This window comes from Branchiostoma floridae, chromosome 15, assembly GCF_000003815.2.
Source record: "Branchiostoma floridae strain S238N-H82 chromosome 15, Bfl_VNyyK, whole genome shotgun sequence".
Classification (NCBI taxonomy): domain Eukaryota; kingdom Metazoa; phylum Chordata; class Leptocardii; order Amphioxiformes; family Branchiostomatidae; genus Branchiostoma; species Branchiostoma floridae.
The window spans coordinates 18,536,127-18,552,042 of record NC_049993.1 but is presented as its reverse complement, the minus strand read 5'-3'; the positions used below and the strand labels follow the sequence as shown (position 1 = coordinate 18,552,042).

Sequence of the window (15,916 nt, the reverse complement as noted above, 5' to 3'; positions counted from 1 at the left end):
AATGGCCAAATGTGTAGAGTATTCGCATCGAGTCGGCTGTCGTGAGTTCGATTCCCGACCGAGTCATACCAAAGACTTTGAAACTGGTGCATGATTTCGATTCACTGCTTAGCACTCATTTGGGGAAGAGTATGGCTACTGTAGTTGAATACGCAGGCCATGAGCAGTGGACTAGCTATAACCGTGGTGGCGTCAAAAAGCTGTGTGGCCCTGGGCTACACGAAAGCGGAGACGGGCACCGCCCTATGCACCACTACCTACCTAGTAGGGTGAATAATGAATTGATAAATGAGATAATCAGATACCTCTGTCGATCCAGCCATGGTTCTTCAGATCTCCGATTACCCGTGACGCGTTGTCGGACGTGTCGGCTACGTAGCCTCCACCGAAATACACGCCGTGGTCTCCCGCGTAGGGCAGTTCTGTTTTGTAAACATTGGAAGAAAACTTATGGAAAAATTGTTGCATTTGGGCGACTAGCTGGCAAAACTAAACATTTATGTAACTCCTCACAAAGCCACAGGTCTACGTTGGTACTTTTTTTTACTAATAAAAGAGCCGAGGGCAAATGAAAAACACAATACTTTACATCAATAGCATATCTATTTATCTATTGACAAATGTCAGTATGTACATTACACTAAATCTTATGCTGCACAGTTGATTAAAAATTTAATATTCCAATTCCATACAGCTCTTTAAGAAAAAGATAGAGAGATTAGTTGGACGACTACCTTGTAGATCGTCAGACGACCGGTACCTCCACGGACTTGTGCCGTTCTGCTCTGCTGTCTCTGCGGTGCCGTTGGTCCCGTTGAAAGTGGTGATGTTGACTGTGGGCAGCGGCAACCAGCCTTCTCCGTACTGCCCTTCGTCCTGACTGAGGTAGTCATAACGTCTGTCGCACCCGGATGTCTGGTTTCCTGGTGACACTGTCGTCAGGCAGGCAGGATCTGGAGAACAATGTACATTATATGACGTTAAATACTTTAAAATTTAAAACTCGTTCTATTATGACATGCTGCTACTAATTTGCAGTCGCTGTCATCATTCAACGGTAGGACTTATGGACTAGTATAGACTAGCATATAGGCAACAGCAATTGCTCACACAACAGAAGATTTTGAAACATCATATCGAATTGATTGAGTAGCTATTTGGCGTAGCTTATCACTTTTTTTTACTTAATGGTCACCACGTTACAAGGCCTGAAGGCCACTCAAGGTAACGGGTTACACGATTGTAACTGTAACATCATCTCTTCGCCCTAGGTCTTACTTTTATTTACGGATTATATTAGATTAGCACATGCATTAAATCACTAGGCTGTTGATGAATTCGTTGATTAGTTCAGTATATCGATGTAATTCCTACTGTGAATTGGATGTAATATTGATGTAATGACCTACCCAGCTTGACTCTAGCCTGGCGGAGCCGGATCGGCCCTACACGATAGACAGGCGGGTCCGGAACGGCTGAAGTGGCGTCTGGGTAAAGAACTGGGACGGCTGCATCTTCCAGCCAGGTCCAGTAGGAATCGGCATCAGCCACCTAACGTGGTGATGAAAACAGTAAGAGGGTCATTTAATTACGTCTACAGTATAGAAACACATTGATCAATCGATATCGACATCATCAACGGTTTAATGATGATTAGACAACATTACACAAGAAGCATCTTAAAAATAATAAAACGTTATATATCTCACGATGGCTTAAAATGAAGGACATTCTGGTGAGTCAGTTTTGACATCCTCATCAGTATAATGGTCATAGGTTTGATGTAAGAAGGTCAGCTTCTGTTCAAACATTATAGCAGATAACTTGACAAGATGTAGATTAGTACTTACGTCCTCGAAAGACATCTCCTCACTGTGTACAACGAGTCGCTGAACCTCGTTCGACATATGAAAGGCCAGGTGATTCTTCTGTCCATACGCAGCCAGCATGACCACGGCCAGGAAAAGGGCGTAAACAGCCACTTCCTTCAGAATGTTCCTCAGCTTCCTCCGCCGGACGGCAATCCTGCGGGCCTCAGCTAGGTCCGGGGAATCGTGTGGTGCCGGGACAGGTGGACTCTGAAATTGAACATATGATTCATGGCTACATCCGGGGCGAATCCTTACGAAACTCCGTAGTCTACATTTCAAGCCATTGATTTCTTTTCCTCGTTGAGGAAAAAGCCTTTGATGGCACATTTTCTATGTCTATATGTCTAAACGTACAGTAAGTGGCTATGAGTTTGAAAAATGACAGGTGATTAGTTTTATTTATAAACAGCGCATGCACACTTGAATATTGGCCCGATCTATTTCTTTTGCGCAATTTTCCATTCTAGAAAACGCTTACTGAGTTACTTAGTATTGTTCTTGAACTGTCAAGAGTCGACTCTGAAAACGCGTGAAATGGGGTCAAAGTCATTACCTGCTTTTGGCCTGCAACCATCTCCCCATACTTCTTTACGTCAGACCTCTTCACTTCGTCTTCCTTGTTTGCTTTCTGAAACAACATACACGTCAGGAATACGAGAAACTTGGATACAATGTGGGACTAGTTCTTCTGATTTTTGCTTACCTTTTGTGATTTTTGGTTAAAATTGTGACTAAAGGTGAAACCAAGCACCTTGAAAAACACGGAGAACAGCGCCGCCATGGCGAGGATCTTGACAGGCTGGAGGAGGAGGAGGTCGGAGAGGAATGACGTCAGGAAGATGAGCAGCCAGGCTTCTGATTTCTCCCGCCCGAACTCAAACGTGTACAGCATGACGAAGAACGCGGCGGTGTTGGTGGTGACGAACACCAGGATGAAGCCTGGGGAGGTGGTTGGGAAACAGCAGAGATTCTGATTAGAGGTGGCTGCAGTAGGGTCGTGTACTTCTCAAGTAATGCAGTTGGTATGGTTATTCTGACAAGTTTTGCGACTGACTGGATCAACTAAAAAAAATCTTAAAGGTGATTCTTGATTAACCGAAAGATACGAGGGCGGTTCAAAAAGTAATGCCACTGGTTTTATAACAGGCTCATGTTTCCATCGAATGAGTTGAAATTTGGCACAAATGTGCAAGACTATATCCTCTTGAGATTGAGATATCTCAATTTGTGGTTCAAATTTTTATGAGCAACTTAGATGATTTTAAGATGACCACACCCTTCAAAGCTTGTCAGGAGATCAGTTCCTCTAGATCTTACCATTTTAAAACTATTGTAGGAAGCTTAAATTTCACTTGTATAATAACAAATGTCTCTATAGATTACATGTCAAATTTCATGTTTGAACTCTCAATGGTGCATCTTTTACAGCTTCTAGAATGGAGCGAGTTGCTGTATCACAGACAGTTTAATCAAAAGCCAAATACGTGATTTGTTGAATAAAGGTTTTTGTAGACTGCTTTTCTATCAGCCAAAAGATGCGAAACTTGGCACAATCATTAACTGTTGCAAGATCAAGAAGTGTGTTAAGTTTGATTTTTCTCAGTTAATAAAAAAAATCGGTTATGGAAACTTTAAGCAGCCCACCCCTAACCCACTGATAATTACGACCCTGACGACTTTACTTCACACCAGGAACGAAAAAATAATAATTGATTGTATTTCAAAGATGAAAATAGGCATGTGGCTTATAGAGAAATGCAACTTGATACATGTGCAATTTTAGTTCCTTACAGTAGCTACAAGTGATTTAGAGACATTATCAATTGCATGTTAATTGACCCTCTAATTTCTTCCGACGGGATAACAAGGGTGTGGTCATCTTGAACTCAACTCGGTCACTCATAAAAATCTTGATAACAAATTGAGATATGTCAATCTCAAGAGGATATATTCTTGTACCTGTGCGCCAAATTTCAACTTATTCGATGAAAACACGAGCCTGTTATAAAATCAGTGGCATTACTATTTGAACCGCCCTCGTAAAACTGGTTCCAGGCAGCGCGTTGCGTTGCCATGCATGATATATCATTGAATTAAACTCTTTGTAAACTCCCTTAAGTTATCTTAAGCTTTCTGTGATCTATAGTATAAAACATAAATAAGTGTCACAAGTGTTATTTACCAATATAGGCAAACCACCACGGCAGCAGCCCGGGTGTGGCGTTCTCGGGATCATCCAGTACAGCGTACTTCTCATTTACCTCTGTAAATATTGATGACATGACACATTTAATCTGGAATTGTTCATGACATGACACATATAGTTACAGTATTGTACATAAGACAAGTATTGTTGTGAAAGGGATGAAAACGACACATTCCAACGTTTCACACAGTAGCTTTCGTTACACATAAAGAGATCTTTGATTACGACTCAATCCACCTTTAAAAATAACTTACCTTGCGGCAGAAGGAAATATTAAGTTAATATTTCCTTCTGCCGCAAGGTAAGTTATTTTTAACAATGTGTTGATTTTATGCGAACAACAAAATTACCCATAAATCAGTGCATCCTGCCTGATATTGTTAAAATATTTCTATGTGCTTGTAAAATTTACCTTGAGACTTGATCTGTCCTGGAGAAGTCACGTCATTGACGTTATTCTGCCTGTCCTGTTGTGCAGTATTTTGCCGAACCTTTAATGGCAATAAAAACACGGTGATAAAACAGCAGAAAGGACCTCTGAAATTGAAAGAATTCAATATTTTCCAATCTCTTTCACTATCATTAAGACGGGGGAGTTGGGAAGAACCAACACCGGCCGTTTTTAAGTACCTGGGAGCTGAATTAATCTTGGAACAAATAAAAGGCAACTATACATTTAGAGAACATACCTTTTCTGGCAATGACGTCGAGGCATTCATCAGGTATATGTCAATGCTTGACAGTTCCATAGGGGTTGGAGTGTTGTGTTGTGCAGTAGACGATTTGTTGCTGGCGCCATTGTCTTTGTTGACAGCACGGTTGTCCGTAGAAGTTCCTAAACGTAAATGATATATCAAAAATGGGACCGTAGCTACTTTCTTGATTATATAATCCTAAAATGTACGAAAATAAAAGAATCATTTGAGAAAGCTTCCCCATGACAATGTACCAAGTAAAACCTCTTCATCCTACCCTTTTCAACTGGACGCTGTTTGACGTTCCGGAAGATCCAGATGATGATGGCGTTGATGGGAAACACCACCGCGGCGCTTTGGAGACCGATCAGGATCTGATTAGATTGGAAACATCAAAGTTTATCTTTTAAGAACCTTGGAGTAACCATAAAAGTGCCAAAACTAAATCCCTTGTGGTCTATGCTTCAATGTCAATATTTAGATGTAGCTTTCATATCAAAGTTGCAGCTCATATTTTACGTGTGGTTTCTACTTGTCAAGTTAACGCAGATTACAGCACGAATTTTCTCCTGACAGAACACAGTGTGTACACGTATCGCCCCTCGCCGTAACACATTAACTTCGCAGGCGTTGCAGCAGCTGGTTACACTTAATGACCTGTCACAGCTAACCTTTGCACATCTGATTGCAAATGTTGTTTAAAGCTACCTGAGGCCATGAAATGGGGATCTGCACATCAAACCCGAAGATCGTGACGGGTTCCGGCGGGTCGAAGTCGTCTCCTCGGCCGAAGAACATGATGTTTGCCAGCATGGTGCACATGATGATGGACAGGCAGCAGGAGACCCGCTGGGTGCGGGTGAAGGGGCTGCTGGCAGGCCGGCCGTACACAGAGTACCAGATGTGGCCGTCGCGCAGGTCTCTGTGGTCCAACAAAAATACAGTTAAACCTGCCCAAGAGACAGTCAACCAGGGTCCGGTCAAAAGTGTCAGAGGACTGACTGAAAGATCGTTAAGAGGGCAAGGCATAACAAACACAACAAATGAATATATCACTTCATACGGCAGTAGTGTGACTTTGACCATGTGACTATTTCTATTGTCAATCTTACTTGGTGGTTCTATCAGTGAACAGAGTGCTGAAGGCCACCAGCTGCTCGTCCTTAGCTGCAGGCAGCACGCGCTCAATCTGCTCATCGTCCTCATCAAAGGCCAGCCATCTGCAGTAGAGAACAATATGCACGATGTTGATCATCGATTCTGTTAGTGCAGTACCCCCTATAGTTTGTATCTGTTGCTTTCTGATAAACTGATGTTGTCGATAGAACGTTAACCAGTGACAATGAGGTCCATTCAAACATTTTGAACTTATCAGTGAACATTGACCTGTAGCAATGCCTACCTGTTGCAGAGGAAATAGTGCTGCTCCTCGAGCAGTAGATCGTCCACAATGATCCTGTCCAGAAACCTGCGAAGGGAAAAGATTAACAGATCTGAATCTCAAGTGACGTAAAGACGAAAATTGTAACCAGTCGTTCACATTTTCGCTCAGGATAATCACAAGAAGTCTTCCCTTTATAGAATACTCTGTACGATAGGATTTCTATGATTTCATTTACATCTTACCAGGATGGCTCCTTCCCGGAGTTGTCGTGCCACACGCGCACGTGGGTGAGCCAGCCCGGGTCCGTCTCGGTGCACAGAACAAACCCGGCCATGTTTCCCTTCTCAAACATGGCGGAGTAGGGCTGGTGCAGGAGGAACGGGCCGCACTCCCGGGTCGCTCCGTGCAGCATGATGGACACCTTATATTAGAAGGTAAACAATGGGTACAGAAAAGATGCAGACAGAACTTAATTTCAAGTCAAATCTTTGAAGTAACCGTGGAATTTTGGTTACCTTTGCTGTTGTCCCGGCATTTGCTCTCGGTCCAGTGAAGACCCTCAGGTAGTAGCGAGGTTTGGGATGTTTTGTATTGTCGAAGATTGCTGCCGTCGTGATCTGGTACAAACATTGGTACGGGGGAAGTAGCTTTACAATATATGCAGTGGCCTGTAAGAAACTACATCGTCTTTTCTAGACAAACTACATCGTCTTTTCTAGACAATAATCATGGCTAATATAAAGGTAACATTTTAGTCGTGATAGTAGAAAATTTATTTTTCAAATGTAGACGCTTGTGAGGCAGATGTACCTTCCTCAGGTCCTTGGCGTCATTTTTCCTTGTCCAGGGCACACACAAGGCGATGTAGAAGGAGAACAGGACGCAGCAAGTGATGATGCCGATGGGATTTTGAATCAGGTTCTTCAGCAGGAACCCTTTCAGAGCGCGCTCAAAGTTGATCTCGTTCGGAGCAACCAGACCAGAAAATTTGGTCAGGTGGTCACAGCGGCAGTGGAGATGGGTCGTATTTGTTAAGGGTCCAACCTGCAAAATTTAGGATCTCAACTTAGACACTGCTGTTATAAATACAAAGCAAAGGGAGCAGAAATAAAACGTTCAAAAGGTCCAAAATCATAGCTTTTAGCTATGAATCAGTGAGAAGTTAGACCAATATGAAAAAAAAAGTTGTGCCTGCTGTCTTGAACTTGCCTAACCAAGCTCCGGACCTGACAACTACAACAGTGCTACCAAGTGGTTACAAAGCTATTTAGATACAACCCAAAGGCAAGGAAAGCAGAAATCAAAGGTAAAACATCTTAAAAGTTCACTGCTATCAGTAGATACTTGGATCAATATGCTTCTTTTTCCGAACGATCTACAGTGTGCCTGGTGTCACCTCACTTATCGTTGACTAAATAAGGAAATGCCTACGAGCTCTCCTTACCTCACAACCACTTCGGTCCCAGGAATGGTCCTCCTCGTTAAAGAAGACGCACTCTACAGGTTCAACGAAAACTGAAAATGACACCGTTCCGGACTGCTTTGGGCGACCTTCGTCATCCGTTCCGTCCAAGCTTGTAGGCTCGATTCCTACAAATGCAAATCGAGTTTTATAAGACGACTGCACAAGAGCAACCGAGAGGGTGTTAGAATGGCAAATTGTATTGAAATAAGAGATATCAGACTTTTTTTGTAATCTGTTTATCTAGCTGTGACACTCACCGAGGTACCAGCTGGTGTCGTTTCTGTCGTTCAAAATCTCCACGTCACCGAGACGCACGCCCCAGCTGTACGGGTCTGACGTCACTGTACGCGTCATGTTTTCTTCCTCCGAAGAAAGATCCAGAGAATAGCTGTGAGAAAAAGGTGCGATTCAAAAGTTTCCTATTAATCTGTTTGGAATCAAATCAGTACTCCAAATGTGACATGCTCCAGCTTACTGTTGATAAGCCTTTTTATGACCTTTTTACATGCAAGGCAGGTTGACTTTGGTATTTTGACCTTCTATTGTTTTCCCACTGATGATTTGAGAAAGAACTGTATTTGCATTGAACATTTATAGTTGGGAATGCAAGGATTTAAAAAATGATTTTCAGACCATATAGATGACGTCATCTAGGTTTATTGTGCCTAATATTAGTTTTCATACGAGAAAATACAGCACTGCACCGATGCTATGTTTGCCATTTGCATAATGATCAAAGCTACAAATGTACGTTCTCACATCTTTGTATGTGCTAATGGGCAGTAGCTATCATACTTCAATATTATCAAATAAATGTGAATACTTATTTTCTAATCTTCGTTTTGTTCAAAAGATGAATATCGTCTTCCCCTATCATGTATTAATTTCAATTGTTATACCACACACCTGTTGTGGTCAGGGGTGGGCAGAGTGGTTCTCAGGTCGAACTGATTCAGAGTCGCGTTGGGTTTGATGCCGTAAGCCAGGTACAGGGTAAAGGTTGGGGACATCAGAGGATCCTTGGGCGTCAGGAAGATGAAAGTGTCTGCCGGGTTGACGGAGCTGTTGTACTTGAATGGGACGTACTGTGGAGGAGTAGAAGAGTAAGGGCACGGTAACACAAACGCTACAAGATATAGATTTCTAATCCTGGTATTTCTATTATTTGATATCAAATGTTGTCTAAATGTAGGGCAATTTTTGCTTCCTTTTTTTCTTTCCTTTTTGGCATCAAATATCGTTAATAGCCTAAACAACAGGGCGTAAATACATTCCATGCTTTTCCCGCAAATTGTTATTGATAGCATTGAAAATACAAATTTTTAATGCCATATCCTGGTAAGAAAATAATATGGTTAAATAGAGCATGTACCACCACTGTCCCGTCTACGACAACGTCATAAAACTCCACAGCTGCCGCAGACTCGTTGTGCCTCAGGACGGAAAACTCTATGGGCTCCTCGAGGCCAGAGATCGTCTTCGTTTCCGAAGAATCACTAAAATGCAGTCCTCCTATGCCCATGTCTAAGTTTGTGCGACTGGTGTTCGTCGCGTACTCAAAAGGGTTCCTCCAGCGGCTATGGAATACCTAAGGACCCCAGAAGAACGATGGGAGGGTTTAGACATCTTTCGATCACAGATTATTTCTATATAGAATACAACACGGTGTATTCCGTATCACCCGAGGTACCAGCCCGACCGCGGGTCGGATCGCACGAAGGCCGGAGGGTGATCCGACCCGCGGGAGGGCTGGGACCGAGGGTAATGCGGAATACACCGCGTTGTATTTTATTTATGTCATACCCACTTGAGAAAACCACTGTTTTGATGCGAAATGCGCCAGAAGTTGAACAAATTTGGTGCCCTCGAACAAAAAATGTTGCAACAGCAATGTTCCAACGTCCGAATCAGGTATTCGAATTGCCAACCGTGCCACACTCGGCCCGGTCGAAATGGTTCGATTTACTCGAAGAAAGCCTGTGTGATACGCCTTTCGAACCTGTGCGATACAGAAGTTATATAATTATGGCCCGGTCCGGAACACCCGTATCGAGTTTTTTCTCGTCACAGGTACGTATGACATAAATTTGTTTCCCTCGAAAAAAAAGGGTTGCAACAGTAATGTTCCAACGTCCGAATCAGGTATTCGAAATTTCGATGGCGCCGTACTCGGCCCACTCGAAACGGTTCGATTTATTTGAATGGAGCCCGTGTGATAAGCCCGGGCCGTACGGAAAGCTATCAGCCGGTCCGGAACACCCGTATCGAACGTTTTCGCGTCACAGGTATGACATAAAAATATATATTTGCAACGGCACAGAAAGTTCACAAGGCCAGGTTACATTGCACAAAGCCATGTTCTTATGTTCAAGTCAATTTTGCATAGAATCAACTAGCAGTGTACAATATTTAGAGCATGTCCACGGAATGGTGTTTATTTTACACAAGTCAAAACTACACCAGTGCATATTGAAATCAAACTAAGTTCAAAGGTATATACATGAAGGCAGACTCCGAATGAATATAACATAAGGATTACATACATATACTGGTACCAATGTTGGTCTTACCTGTGTTCCAAAACTGCCTAACTCACAGAAGTGTCTCCTACTTGTCATGAGCTGATCCTTACTAATATTACCGTTGAAGTTCTGTCGTAGGGAAAGATTAAACATTTATTTGTAACAGGGAAAGATTCACACATATGTTTGAAGAGGTGGATGACCAGAATCACCTCCAAACTTTACCAAAACTTTTATTCTGAATATAGCTATACCAATTAAGCCGTTTATATATTATAATCGTAATTTGGGATAACGCTAAAGCATTTCTGTAAAGAAAGAAGCACCAGGAAAACATACAAATGATAATAAAGATGTAGAAACATGAACGATTACCAAAACTGAACGTGCGTATGCCTTCAGAAATACTGGCAATGGAGGCAGTCGAAACCAGGTCCCCTCTTCAAAACTGGTGAAATGCACGGTGTAGTTTACATCATTGAGCCACTTGAGGCAGTCGGTCCTGTTGATCACAACCTATGAAAAGTGAGAGGGGATGGTTGAAAGGCCATGTCAGGCGGAGAAAGTCCTCTATACATTTTGCCGGGCAAGTTCCAGTCCTTCAGACTCAGAAAAATGGTAGAGATGAAACAACATGCAAAACTACAAACATATGATAACTTTATTGGAATCTTTATTTCATGCCTTATATCAATTTATTTTAATCTGAAACCACCTGAAAGTCCCGTGATGATATCATCGTGACGTCTTCACGCGGCCGTTTTCCCTTCAGAATCTGACCCGTAAGTAGATCTATGGCGCGGAAAGCCACGGTGGTGGCGTGTCGGTTCTGTAAGAACAACAATCAGACATGGTGAGTTAACGATTCTACACCTCGGACAGTATGCTATCTACACTAGGGATGGATAAGCAACGGGTAAAATTCGGATGGACTTATAATGAGGGTGCTATCCATGAAATGTTGTTTGTAGCGACCATAGCATCATTCCCGTGCTACGTTGATGAAGACTAGGCATCCAGGTAAACAATAGTCAAATACAATTAGAGCTCTAAAACTGGATTTAAAAAACGCACATTTCCTTTCAGACGTTTCAGTTGTCCATTTTTCAGCGTCTCTAGGACATTGAAGAAGAATGATAAGTACCACACACTCAAAACGTCCGGAAGTAAGTCTCTGTTTTTATCCAGATTAGAATTGTATGTGAACATTGGCAGCGTGGCGATAGATTTGAAGGTTTGTGATATAAGTAGACTAAGTTATTAACAACAGACAAATACTAACAACCCTTTACCTTATGCAAAGTTGCTTCTGTCGTGTTGGCATCTTCAGGTGGCCCGTTTCCGGTGTGTTTCCAGCCTGCAACAACTTCTGAACTTTTGAAGACATTAAAGGCACCTGGAATATGTCGAAGCATATGGCCCACTTTGGTCAGTAATACCGTTACAAAATCAGCCTCATTGATATCAGCCCTACAGCTTAACTGTCCTATACTAGAATCTCCGATATTGCACATGATACCAGCAATACCAAACTGATACCTGTAATACAGAGAAAAAGGGAAAAAGACAGAAGTTAATGATATATATATATATATATATATATATATATATATATATATAATTATATATATTATATTAAACACTTTTTTGACATCGCAGATTCCTGAAGATACCCTTTACTTCAACCTAAGCAAAAAAATGTGTTTTGTGTATTCTAAGAGTTTCATAAGCTGGACATAAATTATTATTTTTTTTTTAATAGAAGAACAAGTCGCGAACCTGTGAAGATGACACCGGACAGCCTCTCCACCATGTCTTGTGTGATGTCTTCCTCGGTAACCTTCTGGGTAACAAACTTGGCCATGTTGAACAGCTGGTCCGCTGCACTGGTCTGTGGGCAAATACTAGCATCAGGTAACACAGCAAAGTAGCTTGCTTGCAATGAGATGCACCATTTGAACCAATGTAATAAAAATCTTCTAGATCAGAAAGTATCCCTGGTGGGCCAACCATGCACTTATGCTCATAATGACGACTTAGTAGCGGGAACGAAGTCATCAAAGGCACTGTCGGGTGAGAACTGTAACCAGTAACTGACAGGCCCAGACTGAAGCTGTAGACCGTCTCCCGAGACGACAAGAGTCAAGAGCCGAAGAGTAGCGGGAACATCTCATACTAGTCATAGGAACATTGTTCCCTCTAATGACATTGTTCTACATCTCTGTCTCTTTTTGTTTCTGTCTCTTTGTCTCTCTCTGTCTCTTTGTCTGTCTGTCTGTCTGTCTGTCTTTCTGTCTCTCTGTCTCTCTCTCTTTCTCCTTATATATTCTCTTTAAATAGCAATATTAATGGGTATGCTTGGCTATGGATTGGACTATCTTCGTTAATGACCTGTGCGTCCGCCGTGACCTGGTCGTCATAATGAGTGGCCTGGATAAGAGACTCGGATGACTGGATGACGGATTCAACGCTCTCTATGGGAACTCTGCCGACGTTATAGATGATCGCCTGTCGGGCCTGGAATGGGATTCATTGTAAACAAACAACAAAAATCAGACCCACAAAAACACCAACGAACTTAAGTGTTCATTGTCATAGTGAACAGTGAAATTCAGACGACTAACTAGTTCCCTGTGAGACTGTAGTCGAAGGTCAAGTTAAAATATACCATTTATCATAAGATATAGGCTTATCAACAGTGCACTAGTTGACCTCCCGTCAACACAGAGGTATCTTGTCAGAGACAATAGGAAAGTATCTTTTGTCAATACCTTTCTGCATAAAACAAATCAAATGGGGTTAAGATATCTAATGCATATAGTCTTTAGTTACTTTATAGTTATTGACATGCACATGGCCATTTTCTTTTAAACAATTGTTGCACTTACCTCTCTCCAGTCCACCTCCCCATACGCTCCTTCTGCGCGGATGTTGTTGAGAGTCGCTGCTGTGATGGTATTTAGATGCAAGGCCTCCATTTTGTTTCCCTCGCGGATGGCGGTCTCCATTTCAGCGTTGGTGACGTCAATAGCGGTGAGCAGGTCCTCAAAGGTGGGCAGTCGGACCTGGTATGGTCAGACACCAAGGCTTGTTAACAATCATTCCAATATCACCGGATTCTATTCATTCATTAACTTACCCATGGAGATAAACACTCCAACTCTACACGGAAGCGTCTGTTGTAAGCCGCATGTTTCCATGATGATCATGTTGTGAATTCAGAAAGAAAAGTTTCCAGGGGGTTCAAATCTTCACCACATATTCGTTACACCAAAAGATATCTGCTACCAAAATTGTCAAGACCATGACATGTCCAGGACAAAAGATATCTAAAAATGGAAGTCCTGCTGCAGGGCACAAAAGCGGAGCCAAAACCGACTTTTGCCTCCGTCGTACCAACCCCAATCCACATTCCAAATATCAGTACAATCCATCCAGACGTTCTAGACTTACACTGACCAAAAACATTTTGAAACAACAACACATACAGACACACACAATGACAGACACGCGCATACACAAAACAATACCATAATTTTTCATATAGGTACTAGGTAATGACTAGATGAACTTTGAAGGAGCACAGTAACTAAAAAAGGTACTCAGACGTTATGTAGAAGACCAAAATAAATCTCCTGATTTATTTGATCGTAAACTAGAACGGACCAGCTTTTAACATAGCAATTTATATTGAAATTTCATCCCCTATCTCTAAGTTGATATGTTACTCGTATTACTGCTGAAGTGGTCTTAACCCTTAAACTACCAGAGTTTCAGCACTATAAAATGCTATCAGTGCCAGGGTTAGCTGCTGACCTCCAAAAAGAACCCCCAGAACAAGGCCAAAGTCCCTAACTTCCGGGGTTCGTGCGCTACGCGCGGGCAAAGTTGCTACTTCGGGGGAATACGCTATCCCGGATATATCCGGGTGCGGCACACAAGACATGTATATGTGTGCCGGATATATCCGGGTTTGGCAGTTTAAGACCCTTACCGTCAGCTCCAGTTCACTGGTTTTCCACGTATCCATCTGGTCAATCATCTTCACAATAATGAAGACCTTGTAGTCATCGGACGCCAGGCCGGACGGTAGCTTGAACGGGGGCGGAGACGGCGACTGTTGCAAACGAGAAACAACACATGGATAATTGACTCATTTGCATTAACTGTGTCTTAGCCTTGCTATCCTTTTGTCCAAATTGTCTTCAGCTTGACTTTGCCCTACCTTTGTTTTCTTTGGAATCCAAATTGTCTTCAGTCTGAATTGTCTTACAACGTTTCCTATATTGAACATCTGAAATTGTCTTCATTCATAGTTGAGTATAAAAGACCTGTTTCTTCCAGATCACTTCAGTGTCACTGACGAAGGATATTGGATTCTATCCTAAACGTTTGACCGTTTCCAAAACCATATCCAGTTGCTTGAGTAACTACCTTTTGGCGATGGATGTATTGTGTTGAACTGGGATCCTTTAAAGTGGGTGCATCCTTTATGTATATCTACACAAAAGACTTTGACTACCTCACCAACAGTGTAATCGTGGTGAAATAAAGAGAATATTTAGTCTAATAGTATATGGAATCTAAGGGCCGGGATTTCAACCCACTCGATTGGTCATCCTACGAGTGTGACAGGCAGTTTCCACTCCAATTATAGATGTTACGTCCTCAAGCATTATAAGGCTTACCATTCCATAATGGAATAAGTTGTTATGTCCAGACTCGGAAGTGGTCAGGGTGCTGACCAAGGCTGTGGCCATGGTTCTGTAGTAGAACTCGTAACGAATCGCTCCTTGCGCTTCAAATTCTAGTGGTAGAAATCAGAAAATGCACCGTAAACTCAACCGTCAACCAGTCTAAAATCCTTACCATTAGGGTTTTTTTTAATTTATGATGCGTGTACAACCAGGGGGACGTAGTCATGCTTGGATTTAGTGTCAACGTAATATGAAAACAATGTAAAATAGAACAAAATCAAATAAATAGTAAATATCTTAAAGTAAATATATTACTTACATAAATAATCGAGACGTATTGATAAGCTTGTGCCTCGCAAAATCAGACATGAACCTACCGAGACAGCTCAAGTCGAATCTGGTGGTCAGGGCGATTCCCTCCGTCGGGTCTGCGGTACAAAGGTTGGAGACTTCCCGGCATTCACAGCCCTCTCCTGTCCACGATGCGTTCAGCTGGCTATATGGCTGTGTTATGTTACATTCGACTGGAACAGAGATAATGGAAATATAGAATACAACACGGTGTATTCCGTATCGCCCAAGGTATCAGCCCGACCCGCGGGTGATGCGGAATACACCGTGTTGTATTTTATTTATGTCATACCCACCTGAGAAAACCCATGTTTTGATGCGAAATGCGCCAGAAGTTGAACAAATTTGGTGCCTTCGAGAAAAAAAGCGTTGCAACAGTAATGTTCCAACGTCCGAATCAGGTATCCGAACTTTCGATGGCGCCGTTCTCGGCCCACTCGAAACAGTTCGATTTATTCGAATGGAGCCCGTGTGATAAGCCCGAGCCGTACGGAAAGTTATCGGCCGGTCCGGAACACCCGTATCGAACGTTTTCGCGTCACAGGTATGACATAAACACTGCATATTGGCTACGGCTTTCTCTTGCGGCTACCATATCATAACACGCAGGAAAGAGTCGTCTAAACATATTCTTCTATAAGGGTAAAACTGTAGTGACACAGCATTTCTGAGGCTGTGGGGCCAGAGGGTTGTTATCCATTGTGTTTCTACCCCCCTCACATTAG

At 42.4% G+C, this 15,916-nt stretch overlaps 3 protein-coding genes and 1 long non-coding RNA gene across 5 annotated transcripts in view; all 4 read right to left on the bottom strand.

Moving 5' to 3' along the window:
- LOC118431615 (polycystic kidney disease 2-like 2 protein) overlaps positions 1-15,916 on the bottom strand; it is a 40,373-nt gene that overhangs the window by 1,434 nt on the left and 23,023 nt on the right. Inside the window, exon 2 of the mRNA XM_035842856.1 lies at positions 306-422. The gene's annotated coding sequence lies outside the window, so the exon portion shown is untranslated. The remainder of the gene's footprint in view (positions 1-305; positions 423-15,916) is intronic.
- LOC118432485 (polycystic kidney disease protein 1-like 2) lies at positions 2,141-5,682 on the bottom strand. Of its 2 annotated transcripts, none has more exons than XR_004833090.1 (5): positions 5,481-5,682; positions 5,050-5,146; positions 4,490-4,912; positions 4,054-4,134; positions 2,141-2,810 (listed from the first exon to the last, which is right to left on the bottom strand). XR_004833090.1 is itself a non-coding variant. In XM_035844071.1 (5 exons), the coding sequence occupies exons 3-5, from the start codon at positions 4,151-4,153 to the stop codon at positions 2,335-2,337; spliced, it is 453 nt and encodes a 150-aa protein (XP_035699964.1). In that variant the 5' UTR covers positions 4,154-4,912; positions 5,050-5,146; positions 5,481-5,682; the 3' UTR covers positions 2,141-2,334. The 2 variants fall into 2 exon arrangements, 1 of the variants encoding a protein (XP_035699964.1); XM_035844071.1 differs by having other exon boundaries at positions 2,141-2,499; positions 2,623-2,810; positions 4,054-4,912.
- On the bottom strand, positions 6,191-8,093 carry LOC118432484 (polycystic kidney disease protein 1-like 3). Its single transcript, XM_035844070.1, has 5 exons — positions 7,879-8,093; positions 7,601-7,746; positions 6,967-7,200; positions 6,672-6,773; positions 6,191-6,577 (listed from the first exon to the last, which is right to left on the bottom strand). The coding sequence occupies exons 1-5, from the start codon at positions 7,973-7,975 to the stop codon at positions 6,395-6,397; spliced, it is 762 nt and encodes a 253-aa protein (XP_035699963.1). The 5' UTR covers positions 7,976-8,093; the 3' UTR covers positions 6,191-6,394.
- LOC118432486 lies at positions 10,092-11,535 on the bottom strand. The gene is made up of 4 exons (XR_004833091.1): positions 11,436-11,535; positions 10,859-10,972; positions 10,519-10,659; positions 10,092-10,272 (listed from the first exon to the last, which is right to left on the bottom strand). It is a non-coding gene; the product is annotated as an uncharacterized LOC118432486 (long non-coding RNA).

What these genes read in the sequence shown, in the direction of transcription:
- LOC118432485 (XM_035844071.1), bottom strand. Translation starts at nt 4,153, where the DNA reads ATGTCATCAATATTTACAGAGGTAAATGAGAAGTACGCTGTACTGGAT. An exon ending in GTGGTGGTTTGCCTATATTG is followed by an intron (nt 2,811 to 4,053) that starts GTAAATAACACT and finishes CCACCTCCCCAG; the next exon opens with GCTTCATCCTGGTGTTCGTC. An exon ending in TGTTCTCCGTGTTTTTCAAG is followed by an intron (nt 2,500 to 2,622) that starts GTGCTTGGTTTC and finishes ATGTTGTTTCAG; the next exon opens with AAAGCAAACAAGGAAGACGA.
- LOC118432484 (XM_035844070.1), bottom strand. Translation starts at nt 7,975, where the DNA reads ATGACGCGTACAGTGACGTCAGACCCGTACAGCTGGGGCGTGCGTCTC. An exon ending in ACGCCAAGGACCTGAGGAAG is followed by an intron (nt 6,774 to 6,966) that starts GTACATCTGCCT and finishes TGTTTGTACCAG; the next exon opens with ATCACGACGGCAGCAATCTT. An exon ending in ATGCCGGGACAACAGCAAAG is followed by an intron (nt 6,578 to 6,671) that starts GTAACCAAAATT and finishes TTCTAATATAAG; the next exon opens with GTGTCCATCATGCTGCACGG.